Raw genomic sequence first — 18,322 nt, 5'->3', positions numbered from 1 at the left:
CACTGAACAAGCTGTTATCCATCAGTCCAATCCAATCCCAAGCACCTTCTCTAACAGAGTCAGATCCACTGCCACAAACACAGACACAGGAGATCTTTGATAAAACATCTGACATCAAGATATCTGTCTATAGTAGAGTCATCTAATCTCTAATTTTAACATTTTATTGACAAAATTCTAAAATTATATTTTGCTTTGTTAATTTATATTTAGCAGTTCCATATTATTTTTATTATTATTAGTAGTAGTAGTAGTAGTAATCCCAATAAGTAAATAATCTGGATCTTGTGCAAGAAACAACTAGTCAACATGTCAGCTGCTTGACAAATTCAGTTGAAAAAATTAAGTTCTACTTGAGCGTGTTGTTTTTGTTGTTGATTTAATAGATTTTAAAATAAAGAAGATTCACATTGTGTGTGGAAAAAATAAACAGTTCCACATTCTGTCAGGACTGAAGAGCAAATCCACACTTATTAACATATTTGTGCAAATTCTTTTTTCTTTGTTTTTTGTGTGAGTGTGTGCATACTCTTTAAGCAATTTATGTAATGTTAACGGAAAATGTCCCAAAATGTCAGACATCTGAGCAACATGGCAAAATGATCAAGTGATCATTATTATTCCATCTTTTCATCTTTTTGGTTGATTGCATTTATGACACACTGCCAATCAACTCACAGCAGAAACGGTGGCCTACAGTGAGCACTGTGGCACTTAACTACAGGAATCTAGCTAAATTAATAAATAAAATCTTACATTAAAAGGAAAAATATATAAATCTAAGAATTACCACAAAGGTAAATAAATACAAAAGCAATTTAAAACAAATATAAAATATATTTGATCAATTTTCTACCAAAAACTTTAAATGTATCTTCTTTTTTTTTAATTATGGCAGTTTCAGTCCTCCATACAGCTTGAGCATCTTATGCTAAAGGCCACTTTTATCCTGAGGGCCAACTTGACCTGAATCTCCCACAGCCTGGCTATCCGCCGCTCTCCTACTCATTCCCCACTATTTCACCTTTTTATTCCCTCTTTTGCCCAATCGTGTTTCCGGCTGTCTTCAAAATGTGTGACTCAGTGATGTGGTGGAGATTTGCAGGCCGCTCAGACAAAGCAGTTAATTGTAAATCAATGAAAGGACAATCAACTGTGTGCCGTCTCTTAGTCTCCTTCAAACACACAGCTGGATTTGACTGAGTTCAAAAGCTTTCAGACAGGCCAGCCGCTCTCTGGTCATTTTCAAATATACTGTGGCTTTTTGTCCAAAAAGGGGGTAGCGCTTCACAGATAACAGCAAATCAATGGGTTCACTAGCAGCCCCATCTTCAACACAAATGGGAAAAGCTGAACATCTTCAAATAGCCATTCACACTTTGGGTGATTGCAAGAGCTAGGCAGCTAAGAATAAATCAATCACTGACAAGCCATTCACCCCTGTGCCAGCTGTTCAGTTAGCTGCATTAGAGAAGCAGAAGGAAAAGAGGGTGTTAAAGAAAATGAACAGAAGACAGTGAGAGAAGCAGCAGAGATAAAGGTTAGAGAGACCTGTCAGATAAAGAAAAGCAAAGCCTGCTGGTCATTTTAAAAAAGAAAAAAAAAAATCAATGCTTTTCTTCTATTTTATTTTTCCAACTTGAAAAATGAAGCCTTGTTTAAGACAATCAGCAGACTAATTACCACCTCAGAGCTCAGAATGAACAAGCTTAATGGCTATTTGCACTTTCTTACTTTTTCAGCCAATATTTCAGGGTTTCATTAGACAACTCACATTAATTTGTTTTGTTTTGATTTTTGTTTGTTTGGTTCTTTTGCTAAAGTCCTTTCAAATATATTGACAGAAAAGACAACCTAAAAAAAAAAAACAAGGTGCTAAGAGGGCCAGAACTATATCAGCAGGTACATATTATTGTCTATTAAAAGGTGCAAACAGGAGTCTTCACTGACCTTTTAACCTCCATCATGCACAAACAAAAAGCTACGTCAGTGTGTCTCTGTCCCACATACAGATAAACTCTGTTTTGGTGTAAGCAGGTACCCCAGTCTGCAGCTCCACCTCTCCAGCACCATCTACTGACAGAGAAATGCATAAATAGATGAAGTGTGTCGACCTTCTCGTCTTATCTTTGTCTCTGAAAAAACACAAGAGATAGAGATAGAAAAAGGGGAAAGCACAAGAATAAGTAGTACTTGAACTAAAGTTATACAAGTCCATGCAGTGTGAAACGTCACTTTCCCTTTTGTTACAGATAAGACTCACTGTGGTTTAGTGCATTGTGCATAAGCAGGATGTGCTATTTTCAGCCAGTATGTCTAATTTGAAGCAGCATATCTGTGCTATATCTGCACTGTTATCATTATTGTATCGCGGTGTCTCCCTGACTGCTATCTAACTGCCAAAATCTTATTTCTAAGTCCTTCTTCTTACAAAATACTGAAACTATTCATTGTGTTTGTGATATAAATGAAAGAAACACCATTATGACTAATCTAATCGTGCTGTGAGATAAAACAGTATCACTAGAGGTCACTGCAGTTCTGAAAGTGAGCTGGTCACACTTTCCCATGTGTGTTTAGTCAACAGCTTATTCTTGCCTTGAGCAATGACCGTGTGAAATATTTCACAGCTTAGTGAGGCTTCTAACAAGGCCACAGAAGACCAAGAGCCAAGACTGAGATTTTAATTGGAACCACACAACGGCATGCTTTTATGAGTTTCCTTTTAACCTTCTTAGGGCATGCCTGTAACAGTGCGGGGTTCAGGTTCTGTGACGTGTGCACAGCGTGCATGAGTTTTTGTAATGTCTGTAACTTTTTTTAAAACATACAAGCATCAAAATCTTTTTTCTCGGCCCTCTTTAGCACTCCCTGAACGAAGCCTGCCAGCATAAAACTGAAAGTTCAATCATTTGCATCATGAAAAAGTCTACATATAGAAGGCGGTACAGAAGACTCTGCTGAGTCTCCTGCTGTGACCTTGTATTCAGCAGCATGCCAACGCCAGGAACTTGTTACATCACATTACGTCATTTAGGTCATGTATGCTGTCAGAGAAGGGCTTCCAACTAAGCTCTCTCCTACACGAGTGTCTTCTTTCAGTTCCTAGCAATGGGAAATAACTGAAATTCCAGACAGCTTTGTTGTAAAATTACCCTCGCTATCCTGTTGCTGTTCGAAACACGTGAGTGAACGTGTGGGTGTGGGCATGTGAGTATGTGTTCTAGTGCGTCAAACTACACACAAGTCCTTTTAGGACAGTCCCAAAGATAGCATCCGAAAGAGAAGAGAAGCTACGCAACAATCCACCCAGCAATTTTTTGTGTGTTAAAACTCGAAACAGCTGATGTTTGCGATTATATAACTTTACGCTGGCGAGCAGAAAAGAGGGAAGTATACAAGAATAGAAAAAAGCAGAAGTAAATTTCACAATGCCCGATCACAGTGTTTTTCTATTTGCAATAAATTTTAAGTGTTTTTGTTTTACCCAACAGAACTGCTAACAGTCTAATGACTGCCTGAAGAGAAGAGAATAGAATTGTAATACAACACAGTTGTGGTTGGATGTTTACATCCACTCATCATGGGCATGAGTGTCATGGTAATTTGGGGCTTGTAATGATTTCTTTGAACTGTCCTTTTTCCAGGGTGGAACGACTGTACAACATACATCTTTAATCACTTTTAAAAACAAGAATTGGGTGCACAAATTTACATTTAATTTGGATTTTCTTGAATCCACCCAGGGTCAAATGTATACATGCAGGCTCACATATATACATACACCCCCACTTATACTTGGTTTAATGCCCCTTAGCAAGCTGCACCTCAACCAGATGCTTTTGGTAGCCATCAACAAGCTTCTGGCTTAATTCTGGCTGCATATTTGACTGTGCATCTTAGCAGAATTGTTAAGGTTCATTTATATTGGTTGGTTTCCTGACATGGACCCGGCTTTAAATCGTAGTCCACAAATTTCCCAAAGGGTTGAGGTTGGGATTTTGGGAAGGCCATTCCAGCAGCTTAATGTTAGCTTTCTTTATTCCAAAACCAGTTTTGATGTGTTTGGCATCATTGTCCTGTAGGAATTGGAAATACACACCAAAATAAAACTACAATGTTTTGTGCATTAAAACTTTAAAAGGCTGTTATAAGCGATTAAATGTGTTGTATTAACCAGAATAGAGTGGAGATTAGACAACAACTACTTTCACACTATACTGCTTTTTTTTCCAGTCTACCAACTGAATGAAAAAAGCAAAAGACTGCAATAACCAAGTAAATCTAAACTGTGTGGCTGCTTGAAACAGCACACTAGTCTCATCATTGAAACCCTTCTATACACGTATTCTAATAGAATAAAACAGCCTCCCGATTGGTTAGTCATTAAAGCCAGCAGTAACAGCGGGAGGGCTTCCTTGACAGTCAGATACAAGGGTGAGCATTTTGATGTGTCTTCATCTGGGCAGCAAACAGCTTCTCACAAAACATGACACCAGATGTGTCAAAATGCATTTACATCAATAGAGTACAAGGTCCAAAGCAAGCATTTCATGCCCCAAAGATTGTCTTTTTTACAGTGCACTTCTCCTTTGTTCACTCTCTTCCTCCTTCGGCCCCTCTCTTTCTCTCCTTCATTCCTTCCTCGGTCACCTTGCACCGATGTGAACCTCTCTCAGACCTTCTTGCGCCGCCGAACAAGACGATGAAGACAATGCCTGCTGTGCCCAGTCAATGCTGAGAAGAGGAGGGGAGGGAAGGAGGAAGCAAGGAGAAAAGGAAAAGCGGGAGGAAACGAGGAGGAAGGAGAGGACAGGAGGGAGGAAGGGAGAAAAGGAAGGAAGGAGGGGAGGGGGAAGAGAGAAAAACGAGAGAGGGGTAGTGGATGTAGCTGTAGCTGTGGGCCGGGGGGTGAGCTACCTAGCCCGCTCTGCTCTGCTGAAACATCCATGGGTGGCTGTGTCGGGAGCCACCACGACTCTTCGGGCAGCTTAAACGAGAACTCGGACGGCACTGGAGGTAACTTACGGGGCTTATCGACGTCTTTTGGTGGCCACAAGCTTGGCTTTTTAAAGGGCTTCCTCCAGGCTCTCTGCATGTTGTCCTGACTGGAGGTCTTCTTCCCTTCCCTTTATATCCGAGCCAGACAGAAGCGCGGACAGACACAGCAGCCCTGCCGGGTGTCTCCTTCCATGCAGCTGGCCCTGAAATGACAAATGACGCCTCGTCTGCTCTCTACTTTACAAAGTGGGAAATATTGACTGTGCGAGGCTGCATCCCTTTGTTCTTTGGTGTTGCCTGAGCTAGCCGGCTAAAACGTAGCTAGTTAGCGTGCTAGCTTTCTGCATAACAAATATGGGTCACGGGCAGCAATGGCATGCAAGGAGAGCGCTCAGGCGTGATTCAGGGTGATTTCAGATTTGAATTATGCCCAGACTCTGCACAACTTAAAAGTTACTGGCAGCTCGAGTCGCGATGCACGTCCGGCAATTTCTGATCCTGTGATCTTTTTTTTTTTTTTCCTTTTCTTTTTCTTTTATTGACTCTTTAGTTGTGAGTGAGGTGTCCGGGCATGTTGTGACCTGAAAATGGGTAGAAAGGGCGGAGGAGGTGTCACAACTGCAGCGTTATGATGAAGTTAGTGTGTCTTTTAAAAGTGAAACTGCGAGTGTATTTTGTCGTGTGAGCGTGGCCCAGGAGCCAAAAGTGGCATATCAGAGAATACTGCAAGATGAAGATTAATTGTATTTACTGAGCAATAAATACAGTTGCATGTAGTCCCAAAGCTTAGTTGGATGACAGCTCAAGCAAGTGCATGAATGCATGCTATGGTATATGTTCCCTTTATGAGATAGTTTACATGGGTGATACGGACAGGGTACATAGTGGAGTACATAGTTTTGTCACCCATAAAGGCCTTTGTTTGGACATTAGGAGGAATTACTGTGTTTAGATAGTATGCATCTAAAAATGAGAGCCACTTCTTGTAATTTGAGGTGTTGTAGACAACTTCCTCAGTGTTGTTTCCTGGTTTGTCAGGTCTGAGAATGTGTTCTGCTCACAGCCACTGAGTTATTTTAATTACAGTTGGTCATGGGGGTGGAGATTAAGCACTTAAAGATGCTGAGATAAAACCTGGTTTCCTTTATGTCTTCCTCTTTGCTTCTGCCTTTGCCAATCCCTTTAAACAGTCACATTTAAACAGTAGTGATATCTGTAAAACGTGGAAGATCCAAAGACGCTACAGTGTTAAGTAGATGCAGACAAGCAGCTCTTACCGGATAAACGTGAAGCTAACACAGTTCAATTAAACATATGCAAATGCATTTATCACTAAATCAGATGTCATAGCCAGGCTTAACACTGCAATTTCTACAAGGTAAATTGTTATACACACGGGCCTACATAAATCCTTACTGAAAGACACCCAAGTAGGTTACTGTTTAAAGAAATTACTGAATTACTGGCTGACATACGATATGGAAAGTAGGCTAATGAAGACATATGGACACAGAGTCACGCAGGCAAGTTCATAACATGCAACTATATCCACAGGAATTCAGGCACTTACTGCTGGAAAATGATTACAGCTAAATGACGCACTGAAATCCTTTTATGTTTCTGATGTTACTGATTGTTTGGTACTTTTGCTAATGTTTTGTATAATCACATAAAATTCTTTACAGACCCTGTCCAATGAAAATCTGCAATTATATTTGCTTGAAAGATAAGTCAGGAACAAAATAAGCAATTCAACTTCTTAGTTTAGCAGTTCTGCCTTGGAACTGCTTTGTAGCTGTGCTGGGTCTCAAAGACAGACAGCCAGAGTTACATATGCAGGGTCTTTCCTGCATAGTGGAATTTGTGGCACCTCGCTAAGAGATTTTAGCTAGAGCCAAAGGAAAACCATGACCATTGTAATATGTAGTATAGAGACTTTTTTCAAAACAAGCTTTGTTAATAGTGGCTTTGTTTTCTCAAGAGCTGTATTTTTGTGTTTACCGATTAGTCAGAAATTGCATAGAAGTAACCCAGTCTTCCTGCCTTTACTGCACACGGGGCGGTCATGCTTACTGTGGCATCCCCAAAGACCCATTCTGAGCTAGGATAAATCTTAATATCTAACAAGCAGAAACACATTGTTAAGCCTTTGATTAAACTTTCCACGTCTGCTCGGCTCTGGGTGACCTAAATTTTGTCATCAGACAGCGAGTGCGTAGGGTCCACGCGCATGTCTGGGTGCCTGTCTGTTTTTTGTGACTGCGCAGGCTTATCTGCAAAGAATTTACATTACAATGCATCAACCAAGCATGCGCCCCAGGCAGCAGACTTATAGCAGGAATGACTGCTAGGCTGTCGGGTCTCCCAAGTGTCAATATCTGCAATGAAGTATAATCGAGGCGTTAGCCATTGTTGTCACCCTGAAGGCTCATGCTACCCCTTATCATAACTTTTCTAACCAGGGTCGAAAATGAACAAACTTCAAATGTAGTTAGAATTTCACTTTGCCAAGTAAATGTCAAATGCTAGTAGATGTAGCTATAGGAGGTAGAGCAGGTCATATACTAATCGGAAGGCTGGTGGTTTGATCCCTGGCTGCTCCAGTCTGCGTGCCAAAGTATCCTTGGGCAAGATACTGAATGTCCAAGTTGCCCTCCAGTGCATTCATCATTGTGACATATTGTATAAAGTGCTTTGAGTGCTCAAGTAGGGTAGAAAAGCGCTATATAAGAACCAACCCTTTTACCATTTATCCAGTTCGTGTTCATGGGAGCACTGGATCTATGGTACACAGTGGAGAGGTTGCCAGTCTGTTGCAGGGTTATCACAGAGAAACACAGTCATTCACTATCACGTTCACAGCATGTCTTTGGATTATGGGAGGAAGCTGGAGTGCCACATGGGCACAGGGAGAACAAACTCCACACAGAAAGGTCAGTGTCAGCCAGTGGATTCAAACCCAGAACACTTCTGCTCTGAGGCAACAGTGCTAACCCCTGTACCACTGTGCTGCCAGAATAGGTTCGTGGTGAAATCCGCTGTCACTCCTTTCCCTGTTCTGACCCACTACTCTATGCAAACCATCATCCACATCAAGCTACGTGCTGTTGGGTCCTTGGAAGACTTCATGCACGTACTGTTGCGATGGTTGCATACTCCTTTGTGCAGGCAAACGATACAGTCTAAAGTCTTATGAGAAGTTTTAAGTTGATTAAAAAGTTAAGCATCCATGGGGATTACTGGGGGTTTGTGCTTCAGCAGGAAATCTATGCCATAACCTGACGTGCACCTCTGAGAAATGTAACTACATGACAGGTCGACGCAGCCCGCAATGATTCTGATTGGCCTGTTCAGCACTATGGATTCCTCCTGTGCATTTCCAGCTACTTTTTTAACGCAGTTTTTGAATTTATCAGTGGGAGAATAACAGTCATTGTCTCAATATAAGGAAGAATAAGCACAGCATCAATATAAGGACTCACAAATGTCAGTAAATTGGAGGGAGACTGCTGAAACTGTCAGAATGGACGTGAGGGAATGAACAAAGAAGTAGAAAAACTTGAGGGACAAATATGTATGCACCAGAAAAAACTGACCACAACAAGGACCCAGGCGGGAAAAAAGTTCCAGTATTTTATTTGTTTCTTTCGGCTGACACCGCGTATAAAACACTGGGACACGACCACACAGTAATTAACATGTAATGCACCACACAGAGCATAAATGCCAGCAACAACATTGGCGACTTACGTAGGTTATGTTGTAGGCTCTGCAATGATTTAGTGCAGAAGTCTAAGCTGGACCTTATTTTTATGTTTGATCCATAAGTTAATTAATTTGCAAATACATTCAGACATAAATATTCTTGAAGTCAGGCTTCAGCTGTTTCACCTTGTATTAGTTATTAAAAACTTCTTTTTAAGTTGTATTCAGCATAGTGCCAAAGTATGTGCACCAATGCAGATGTGCCACAGAAAATGTGATTTATTATTTTTAGGTCTATAAAATTCAGCTTTTTTTTTTTTTTTTTTAAATTACTCCAGTCTCCTTGGCTGGTGAGTCAGAAAGTTAATTTGAGGTACAGTTTTCGACATTGTAGAGAGCAATCCATAAATACATTTCCATTCTGAAACATCAACTTGTAGGAAACCTTGTGCAGTTCACTCTTCTTCAGAATCATTTTCTAGTTCAAACACCTATGGCTGAATTGCTTTGCCATTGGGAAGTGCTTTTACAGTACTTGAAAAGAGCTGCAGGTCAGTTCCAGGAGAGGAACTTTAATTTATGTCTATCTGTGTTGCTGACTGTTTAAATGTACTTCTGTAACATAGTTTTCCCCCTCCCAGCAATATTAAAAGCTAAACCTTTCTAACTAGGTCCCACTTAATCCACTATACACTGCCTGCCGTAATCTGTCTTATGAGCCATTTCAGAAATGAATAGTCTTTTCAGCAGTTCTCCTTGTGTAAGTTCAGGCAAGTGTAAAAAAGTAACAAAGTACGAGGTTTGTTTTACTACTGTCAGTTGAAGGTTACGGTTATCGGACCGTGCCATGCAATCATCAGGGTACACGAGTACCAGCAGCAGGTGTAACTCAACACCTTTATCCATCAGCCTGCTCTCACCTCCGTCTCTGGGTTGTGTATGCAAACATACGCGTACACACTGTCCTGTGTGTCGGCCCCTTCGGTGGTGATCCAGATGGTGTTATTTACCTCCCTTTCTGCTGCAGATGGAGCACTGTTAGATGCTAGAACCCTAGCCCTTTATGGGTTTTTGCAACAATACTTTTTTAGCTTCAGTTTTGCTTAGTCTGTATAAATGCTTTGTTTATGCCTTATATACTGTTTTATACCTTAGGTCACACTGGCCTATAGTTAATCTAACATAGGCAGTTAGTTGTGTATATGAGCAAAACTGAAAGACTGTTGTGTTTCCAGTGAATCCTAACTCTTGTCATGCTTTCTTTCTCCTTACTCATAATCTCTACTTCTCATTTTTATCTTCTGTGGATTTTCCACCTTTCTCATCTTCCATTCCACATCTCTCTACTTTCTCTTCCCTACATCAAATTGCTTTTGTTTTTCTTCTTTCTTTTTCTTGGTATTTCCCCTTACTACTTCTCACTGTTGCTTCCTCCATTTATTCCATTTTTTGTTCACACCTTTGATTCATCCTTCCCTCCCTCACTTTTGAGTCTTTTCAATATTTCTCTTTTGGTTCCTCAGTCTTCAGTATACATCAGTCTTCCTGTTTTTATTATTTGCTTTTCTCTCTAAATCCCCCCTTTCCTCTCCCTCTCTTTGTTGCTCCCAGTGGCTCTAGGGCGTAACCAGCCCCTGAAGAGAGAACGGCCTAAATGGAAAAGTGACTACCCGATGACTGAAGGCCAGCTGCGCAGCAAAAGAGATGAGTTCTGGGACACGGCGCCAGCTTTCGAAGGCCGGAAGGAGATCTGGGATGCGCTGCGGGCTGCGGCCAGCGCCTTTGAGAGCAATGACCACCTGCTGGCTCAGGCGATTCTCGATGGAGCCAGCATCACACTGCCACATGGTAACACACATTTCCACAGTGATGGATGTAGCTGACAGCTCATAGTGTTTTTGTTTTAGTTTTGGTAATCTAGGCGTATTGGGAGACTTCAGTGTCAAAGTCAAAATGTTCTCCTGCAAATACTCAGGATGTAGGGTCTAAAAATTATGAGAGGCTTTACTTCTTGCCACCTGACAGCATCCACTAGCACTGGGGGCTATGAAATATTAGCTCTCAAATAAGAAGAGGTTACATTAGCATAGAATAGAGAAGCAAAGAGTGGTTACTTCCCCAGGAAGTGTCTTTAAATTTCAAGTGCCATATGTTTACATTTCATAAACAGGAAGTAACTTTGCCACACATTTACTGAAAGATTTTGTTTGTGTAAGTGGTTCCTTGTTATGTTGAAGTCACAAATTACAATTGACAAGGGAACATGGAACTGATAAGCATCAATATAATTAGCCTGTTATAAAAAACCTCTTAGTGAATCTCTGCAACCACATTTTAGAGATTAGATTTAGAAGTGAGGAAGTGCAGGAGGAATAACACATAAATAATAAATAACAGGCATGTCTTGGTCTGCTGAAAGGAGGAAGTAGTCACTCACATAAGTATGCCAAAAGTTCAAAAACACACAAGAGCGTGCACATAGAACAAATCTATAAATGTATATGGCTCAAATTCAAGAAGCACAACTCCAACCAGTTATAATAAGCTGCTTGAGCAGACTCTGTACTTGTGGATGTGTCATTCTTTAATATTCCTAATTCATAAAACTTAAGAAAAATACAGTTCTTGCAAAAGTCTTGAGCCACCCCTCATTCTTCATATTTTGCTAGGAAAATGGGAAATTGGTGCAGCGAGTTACTGAAACATGAGAACACACACAGAAATACAGTATATAAGGCAAACACACAGTTTGTGCAATTTTAAAAAGCTTGAAAGTCCACCTTTATTCTTCAGTACAGCCTGAACTCTCTTAGCCAAGCTTTATTGTAATTTCTTAAGTAGTCCTTGGGGAATAGTTCTGCAGGCGACTTGAAGGATATTCAGAGGCTCTTTTTTGAATGTTGGCTGCCTTTTATTCTGTTCTCTGTGAAGATGATCCCACACTGCTTCAATAATGTTGAGGTCTGGGCTCTGGGGAGGCCAAACAATGATTGATAGTGTTCCAGTCTGCCCGTTGCTTGATGAAATTTATTGCTACACCAGAAATGTCCTTGTGATTGCTTTGGTCACTAGCAGATTGGCATGGTCACCTGTAGTTTTCATGGTTGACACCAATTTGGCTGCAAACACTTGTTTACTACTAGTCAAGCAGTAGTGAAACCTGAAAAAGTGCAACACAAACTGGAAATGGAGAACGTTTGCTTTCAAAGTAAAAGCTGTGCCTTTTTTTAAATGTGTTTGCTGCAGCGATAAGGCACATCTTTTTACTTTGAAGACAAATGTTCTCTCATCTCAAATTTCTTTCCACTATTTCACTACCATTTGGAGAGTAGTCAACACATAGTTCGAAACAAGTCCAGGCAACTACAGCAATCTGCAAGTGACCAGAGCAATCACAAGGAGGGTTTCGCCAACTGGTCAGGAAATACACTTTTTCCAGTCTCTAGGCCTTCTGTAACTGGGGCCTTATTAGCTTGACCGTACAGTGTCACATGTCCAAAATGGTGGGCAAGTTAAAATCACATGGTTAGCAGTCACATGACTGCAAAACCTTAATAATACACATTTTAAGTATCGTAATACCGAGAGACTTATGCCTGTGATGCCTTACCATACATGTCATCATGGGTGTGGTACATTTGAAGTCAGTGAATATAATTCGTTTTTGTAAATTGGATATCTTAGGGCGTAGGTGGCATTTTCTCTGGACCTCTAGAGGTGGACAGAATTTTTCTGTCAGTGATGCAACTAAGCCGTAATGTCTCAAAGATGTGAAACGGCTTTAGCTGAATGACAACAGCTGATAGGAGTGAGAGGCTTTACATGAACATGGTTCCTATGTTTCCTGTTTTATTCCTCTCAGTAGTTTGGCTAGGACAGATCAGTTCCTGCTGGGCTGCAGCTGTGGATTCCCTAGACGACATCATTGTTTCACTCAACCAGCAGTGCAGTGCGGAGAGTAGTCACAACACTTATATAATTTTCAACACTCACATGTTTACATTTTCTCATTCAGCCATGTTAAGGGTTGATTTCAGATTGCTTTCATCGTTCCATCCTTGTTCAAAGGACACTTTGGCCTCTACTCTACTTTAGCCAGCAGGGAATCAACTGAGCAGCACACAGGAATCATTTTGTTAGCTGATCAAAACTCACACTTCAATATTTTCACATTTAATGCACAACATATGCTCCAATGGGGCAATTAAGAGTAACAAGATCGTGCTTTTCAGAACAAGAGTGGTGACTACAGACAGAGAGAGGTGCTTATATATGGCCAAAGTGGTGAATATTATATGAAACGAAATATGTTTAAATAAATGAGACTGATAATTGAAAAAATATTACATTAGATAACAGTCAGTCTCCAAAACAATGAAATGCTACTCAGCTTGCTTAGTTTAACCAAGAGTCAGTCATAATGCCGGCAGCTCTGTGAAGCTAACTTGGATGTAGTGGTGCTTTGAACTGAACGCTAACATCTCCACTGTGTAGCGCTGAAAAAGCCAGGTATCTTTGTGGGACCAGAGTAAAACTAAAAGGATTCCCTTTATGGAAGTCTTTTCAGTAGTGTTATTTCAGTCAACTACAGTGGTGGACAGATACTCACATTTATATCACTAGTATGTTTTAAAAAAAGTTTGTTCACTGTGGGACCAATCAGTGATCATCAAAAATGTTTTAAAAGATTGTATTGCCTCCATTACTAGCTGAGACTTGTTGGTGCCATTCAGGAAATGGTATGGTTTCTCCAAATCCCTACTCAGTTCATAATGGAGACTTTTTATTGTATTAGATGCATTATCTGATGGGTCTTTTATACTGTATTAAAAAAAAAAAAAAAACAGGCTGGAAATACATTTTGTGGTCATCTAAAGTTGCTCTGTAAAACCTGAAATGACATTCAAGAGTCTTTGTCATTATGCAAGATAACAAAAATATAGAACTTTTTTTTTTTTTAATCCATTTGCATCATCCAACCATCCATCCATCCATCATTTTGTGCTGCTTATCCGTCTAAAGGTGCCAGGGGAGCAGTTTAAGCAGAGGTGTCCTAAAGCTCTCCAGCCATCTCCTCCAGCTCTTATGGGGACACACTGAAATGTTCCCAAGCCAAATTCTCTCCAGCATGTCCTGGGTCTGCCCCCGGGTCTCCTGCCAGTGGAGTTTGCCTAAAAACACCTCACCTGGACGGCATCTATGAGACAACCTAGTCAAATGCCCAAACCACCTCAGTTCGCTCCTGTTGTGGAGGAGGAGCAGCTGTTCTCTGGTCAGCTCCTGAATGACCATGCTCCTCACCTTATCTCTAGGGAGAGCCCAGCTACAATTTAGAGGAAGCTAATTTCTGCCACTTATATCCACAAACTCATTCTTTTGGTCACTAAGCAGTTTGTGACCATAGGTGAGGACAGAAACATAGCTCAACCGGTAAATCATTTCATTTCATTTATGAAAGTTATGAATAGAATCTGTAACAAAGGCAGCCCGGGAAGAGTGCAGCTCCCAGCAGGAATAAGTCCAGTTGCTTTGAGTAATGTGAACCAAGCTCTTACCACACTTGACAGACTGAATAGCCCGTAGCAGTGGGCCCAGTACCACATACTCCCAAAGCACCCGTCAAATGGCATCCCAGGGGATGTGATGTGCACACTTTGACTTCTCAAAGTCCATAAAATGCATGCAGACTGGTTGGGCAAAATCCCACGCAACCTAGAATATCCTCGAGAGGATGGAAAGATTCACATGACTTGTATTTTGATGATTTGTAAACTCAAAATATGTTTGTAGTGGATATACATAAGAGAACTTCAGCAACTCAGGTTTCCTTGCGTTTATCATAAGGTTTAATCCTTAAAATGTAATACATCCCATCCCTGATCCCACAATTGTAAGGATGCCACCCCAGCCCCCAGTTTTTTTTTTTTTTTTTTTTTTGTTTTTGTTTTATGAAATCCCCACAACCAAAAGCATTAGTACCATCACCACCTGGAATACATTAGCATTCTGCAGCTGAAAGATAATCAATAGCTACAGCTGGCTGTTGAAGACAAAAATCAAATGAGATTCAGACATTGAGATCCTTTTCCAAATCATGCTTATAAATTCTCATTGATCCATGTTTAATCTCGTATCTTTTATGATACTGGCTGTCAGTTATCCCACATGAAAGGAATTTCATCAAAAACTAAATAAACAACAGTTTACACCCTTGAAAGTAGTTAGGTGTGCCGAAATATTGGAGGGCAGATAGCTCGACTGTAGATTTATTTGCACAAATTTATAGTTCCATTATGTTCCTGATAAAAGCAGAGCACGATAAAGCCTTTAAACATGCTCTCACCAGCAGATTATGTGGTTACAAGCTAAAGGAATTTGCCTACATAGTATTAAAACTCTTGCACAATATGTAATAGTATGTATAATATAATGATATGCTGTTATGTGGTTTTTCATGTGGTGGTTTTTAGTGATTGCTGTTACAAGGTTTCTCCTCACTGTGCTCCCCCTCATTCCCTCACACTTACATTAAACCTGCACATTTCTTGAAGCCAAGAGTTACTTTCATGTCCTCACCATGACCAAAGTAGTCGTCATCTAGAGAGTAGAGAGCTTCTTTGGGCTTCTGCTAACTCATCTTGGCTGTCGGTTACAACAAAACCCCTTCACCTCTCGGGTGGCTCGTGCTTCAGTTTAAGTCATAAAACAGCACAAGAGCTGCACAGTAACTTTTTGAAATGTCATTTACAGGAAATGTGGACAGGTGGACAGGCTTCTTGCTTTTGTGGGGAGAGTTTTTCAGTCTTTTTTGGATGACACCATCGACGGTCTTTTAAAATGTTATGAAGATGGGGAAAAAATCTAAGTCGGCAAACCTGTTTTAGAAAAAAAAAAATACCACTATGACCTTTTGTTTTTCAGATATGAAAAATAGTCGCATTAAATAATTGTGCAGGAGATGTATCTGTCAGAAATCCCCTTGATGACCCCCAGGGATCCCCCTCATGGACATTTCTACATGTGGAATAACATGACCTCTTCACTATACTTTAATTCCTCACTCTGTGTCCACCAGCTCTTTATTATCACTATCTGAATCACACCAGTGACATAATGTTTGTTTTATGCCAATACAAGTCTTTCCCTTTCCTCCTACTTTAACTATCTGTCTCCGCAATCTTTATTTTATGTTTGGTGTGACTCTCATTTCTCCATTTAATTCCCAGATGTTATGATGCATAGGTCAGGTTTGTTGGCTTTAATTGGGAAAAATTATATTTTGACTTTGGGCTTTATGACATAACAAATGACTACTAAAATGTTTTTAAATACAAAATATTCCAGCTCTTGCGTAGCAGTGTATATTTAGTTTTATTAAAAGTAACCTTAAACTGGTTTTGTTTAAACCATTAGTCAGTGAAGAGTTGGGGGGCATTAGAATTATCCTGTTGTTTAGTTGTTTACTGCTCTGCATTGGAACCTCCCAGTCAGTCATTTACTGAGTTGTTGCAGTTCTGTTACACTATGATGTTTTTTTTTATTATTATTTATTAGTGGTAACTCCTGAGGGTTTTAGTTTATAGCTTTCTGATTATTCTCAACCAAACTTCCCACATGCTAATATTTAGATTTTTGTTATCTCCATTCTTCAGGAGCTTTGACTGAATGTTACGATGAACTGGGAAATCGATACCAGCTGCCAGTCTACTGCCTCTCTCCTCCCGTCAACATGATTGAAGAACGCTCCGATGAGCCTGATGGTTCAGATCCTGACTCCGGAGCTGCGGACCCATCCCTGGGCAGCGCCGGTGATCCTGGCTCAGGAGGGGAGTGCCAGCTTCGTCTCCCGGCTCTCCACGGGTCGCGACCTCCGGTTGAGCAGTCCCGTTGTACGGACACAGTAGGCGTGATGAAGCGCCGTCTGCAAAGTCAGGAGGGAGTGGCCTGCCGCAACGCAGCGGCTGGTTTTTCTCAGGTCGTCCACTGACGGACAGACTGCGCTTGGACCAACTCACATCTCAAGGGACTATGTAGTGCAGGTCATCCTCAGGCCAGCGACCACCACCAGAGCCTGAAACAACACCAGAAACGTCAGGGCCAGTGGCGGCAGAAGAAGTAGCTGCACTTCCACAAGAGCCCACGCCAGTGGAGAATTAATGTTCCCATGAATTAATGCCCGGCTCCAGGTATGCAGCCTGGAGCCGGGCATACCAGCGGTGTGACAGTGGTATAAATGTAGGAGGATAACAAAGGGACACACAAGAAGCTGATTCTTCTCTTCTCTTCTCTGCTCTATCATCTTCTCTTATCTTCTCTTCTCTTTACTTCTCTGCTCTCTTCTCTTCTCTTCTCTTCTCTTCTCTTCTCTTTATCTTCGACAATTTTTGCTGAGAAGGGCTTTGTTTGGGCTGATGTTTAGCCATCTGCCGGAGCATAAGGACTCGTGATTGAGAAAAGACTCTTCCTTTGGTTTTTACACATTGAAATTTTGACCCTTTTTTGAAGCCTTTTTAACTGTTCCTATGGAAACAAACAGCAAAAAGAGAACTTTGTCAGATGGCTAAAATGGGTTTTTCTTAGCAACACTGATGTTTGAATGTTGCTGTGTTTCAGTTCCATTCAAGTTCTGCTCTTTTGGCAAAGCTGATTCAGCACAGAGAATTCTGCTCATAAGGCTCCAGGGTTGTATGTGTACTTTCATAGTATACACTTGCAATTCAGACATTTCAAAAGACAATACACTCAGCAGTAATGACAGTTTGTTCAGAAATTCTTCATTTAAATACATGAGAGTAAATCAGTGAAGAACACTTGTGTCCAGGGGATAAAGTCAGCATACTAACAGCCATAAAGGAAGTTTGGTATCGCTGGTTATCAAGCTGATGTGTCTTCCCTCTTGAGGCTGCAGTCAGAGGACATGTCTGGATGTTTACCAAGCTGCTGCTGGATCATATTCTTTATTTCACTCTGCTTCACAACAATCAGATTAATCATGTTATAAGTAGTCAGCCTATGTGTGAGAGTGTGAGTGAAGTGTGCACGCGTGCGTGGGTGCTCATATATGATCAGGACACAACCACACTTATTCATGTGTGGCGAAACGGATGGACATCAGAAACACAGTTGCATATTTTGATTAAAGACAATGTTTTTAATGAAAACTGGTCATTGTTTGTGTTTCTGGATCTCGCTCTGATTGTTTTGCTGTGAATATTTGATGTAGATTTGGGACATACTATGCCAATGTCACAATGTCTTCACTTTCAACAACTCTGGGACTCACTACATTCTCTTGCTGGCTTTTAATCCCAGTTTATGGTCTGTAATGGTTAAGAAGGCTAAAAAGTTACTGTTTATTGTATTTTTTTTTTTTTTTTTTTGTCCCATTTTAAGACACATTTACACTTTTTTCCTCCACTCCTTGTTTTATTGAAAGTGATTTCCCAACACACACCCCACCCGGCTTAATGCTTTACAAATATGACGCATTCACAGGTTTCATTGTTTTCTGGGTATAGTGGTTATAATTGCATAATATTGTATATTCCCATACACATAATAGTCGTCCTTTTAAGTCTCAAACCAGATAAAACAATTTTCGCATGCTATGCAGCCA

The 18,322-nt window shown here is 40.7% G+C and overlaps 1 protein-coding gene across 1 annotated transcript; it reads left to right on the top strand.

The window, feature by feature from the left end:
* The first annotated feature begins 4,874 nt into the window (after nucleotides 1-4,874).
* On the top strand, nucleotides 4,875-16,915 carry ubtd2 (ubiquitin domain containing 2). Its single transcript, XM_030746594.1, is given in 7 exon segments — nucleotides 4,875-5,019; nucleotides 10,318-10,554; nucleotides 16,359-16,552; nucleotides 16,554-16,586; nucleotides 16,589-16,660; nucleotides 16,663-16,717; nucleotides 16,720-16,915. Coding segments are annotated over 7 exon segments (723 nt in total). The 5' UTR covers nucleotides 4,875-4,949; the 3' UTR covers nucleotides 16,782-16,915.
* Nucleotides 16,916-18,322: the final 1,407 nt, after the last annotated feature.

The sequence above is a fragment of the Archocentrus centrarchus genome, chromosome 14 (genome assembly GCF_007364275.1).
Source record: "Archocentrus centrarchus isolate MPI-CPG fArcCen1 chromosome 14, fArcCen1, whole genome shotgun sequence".
In the NCBI taxonomy this organism is placed as follows: Eukaryota; Metazoa; Chordata; class Actinopteri; order Cichliformes; family Cichlidae; genus Archocentrus; species Archocentrus centrarchus.
This window is presented reverse-complemented; position numbering and strand designations above follow the sequence as displayed.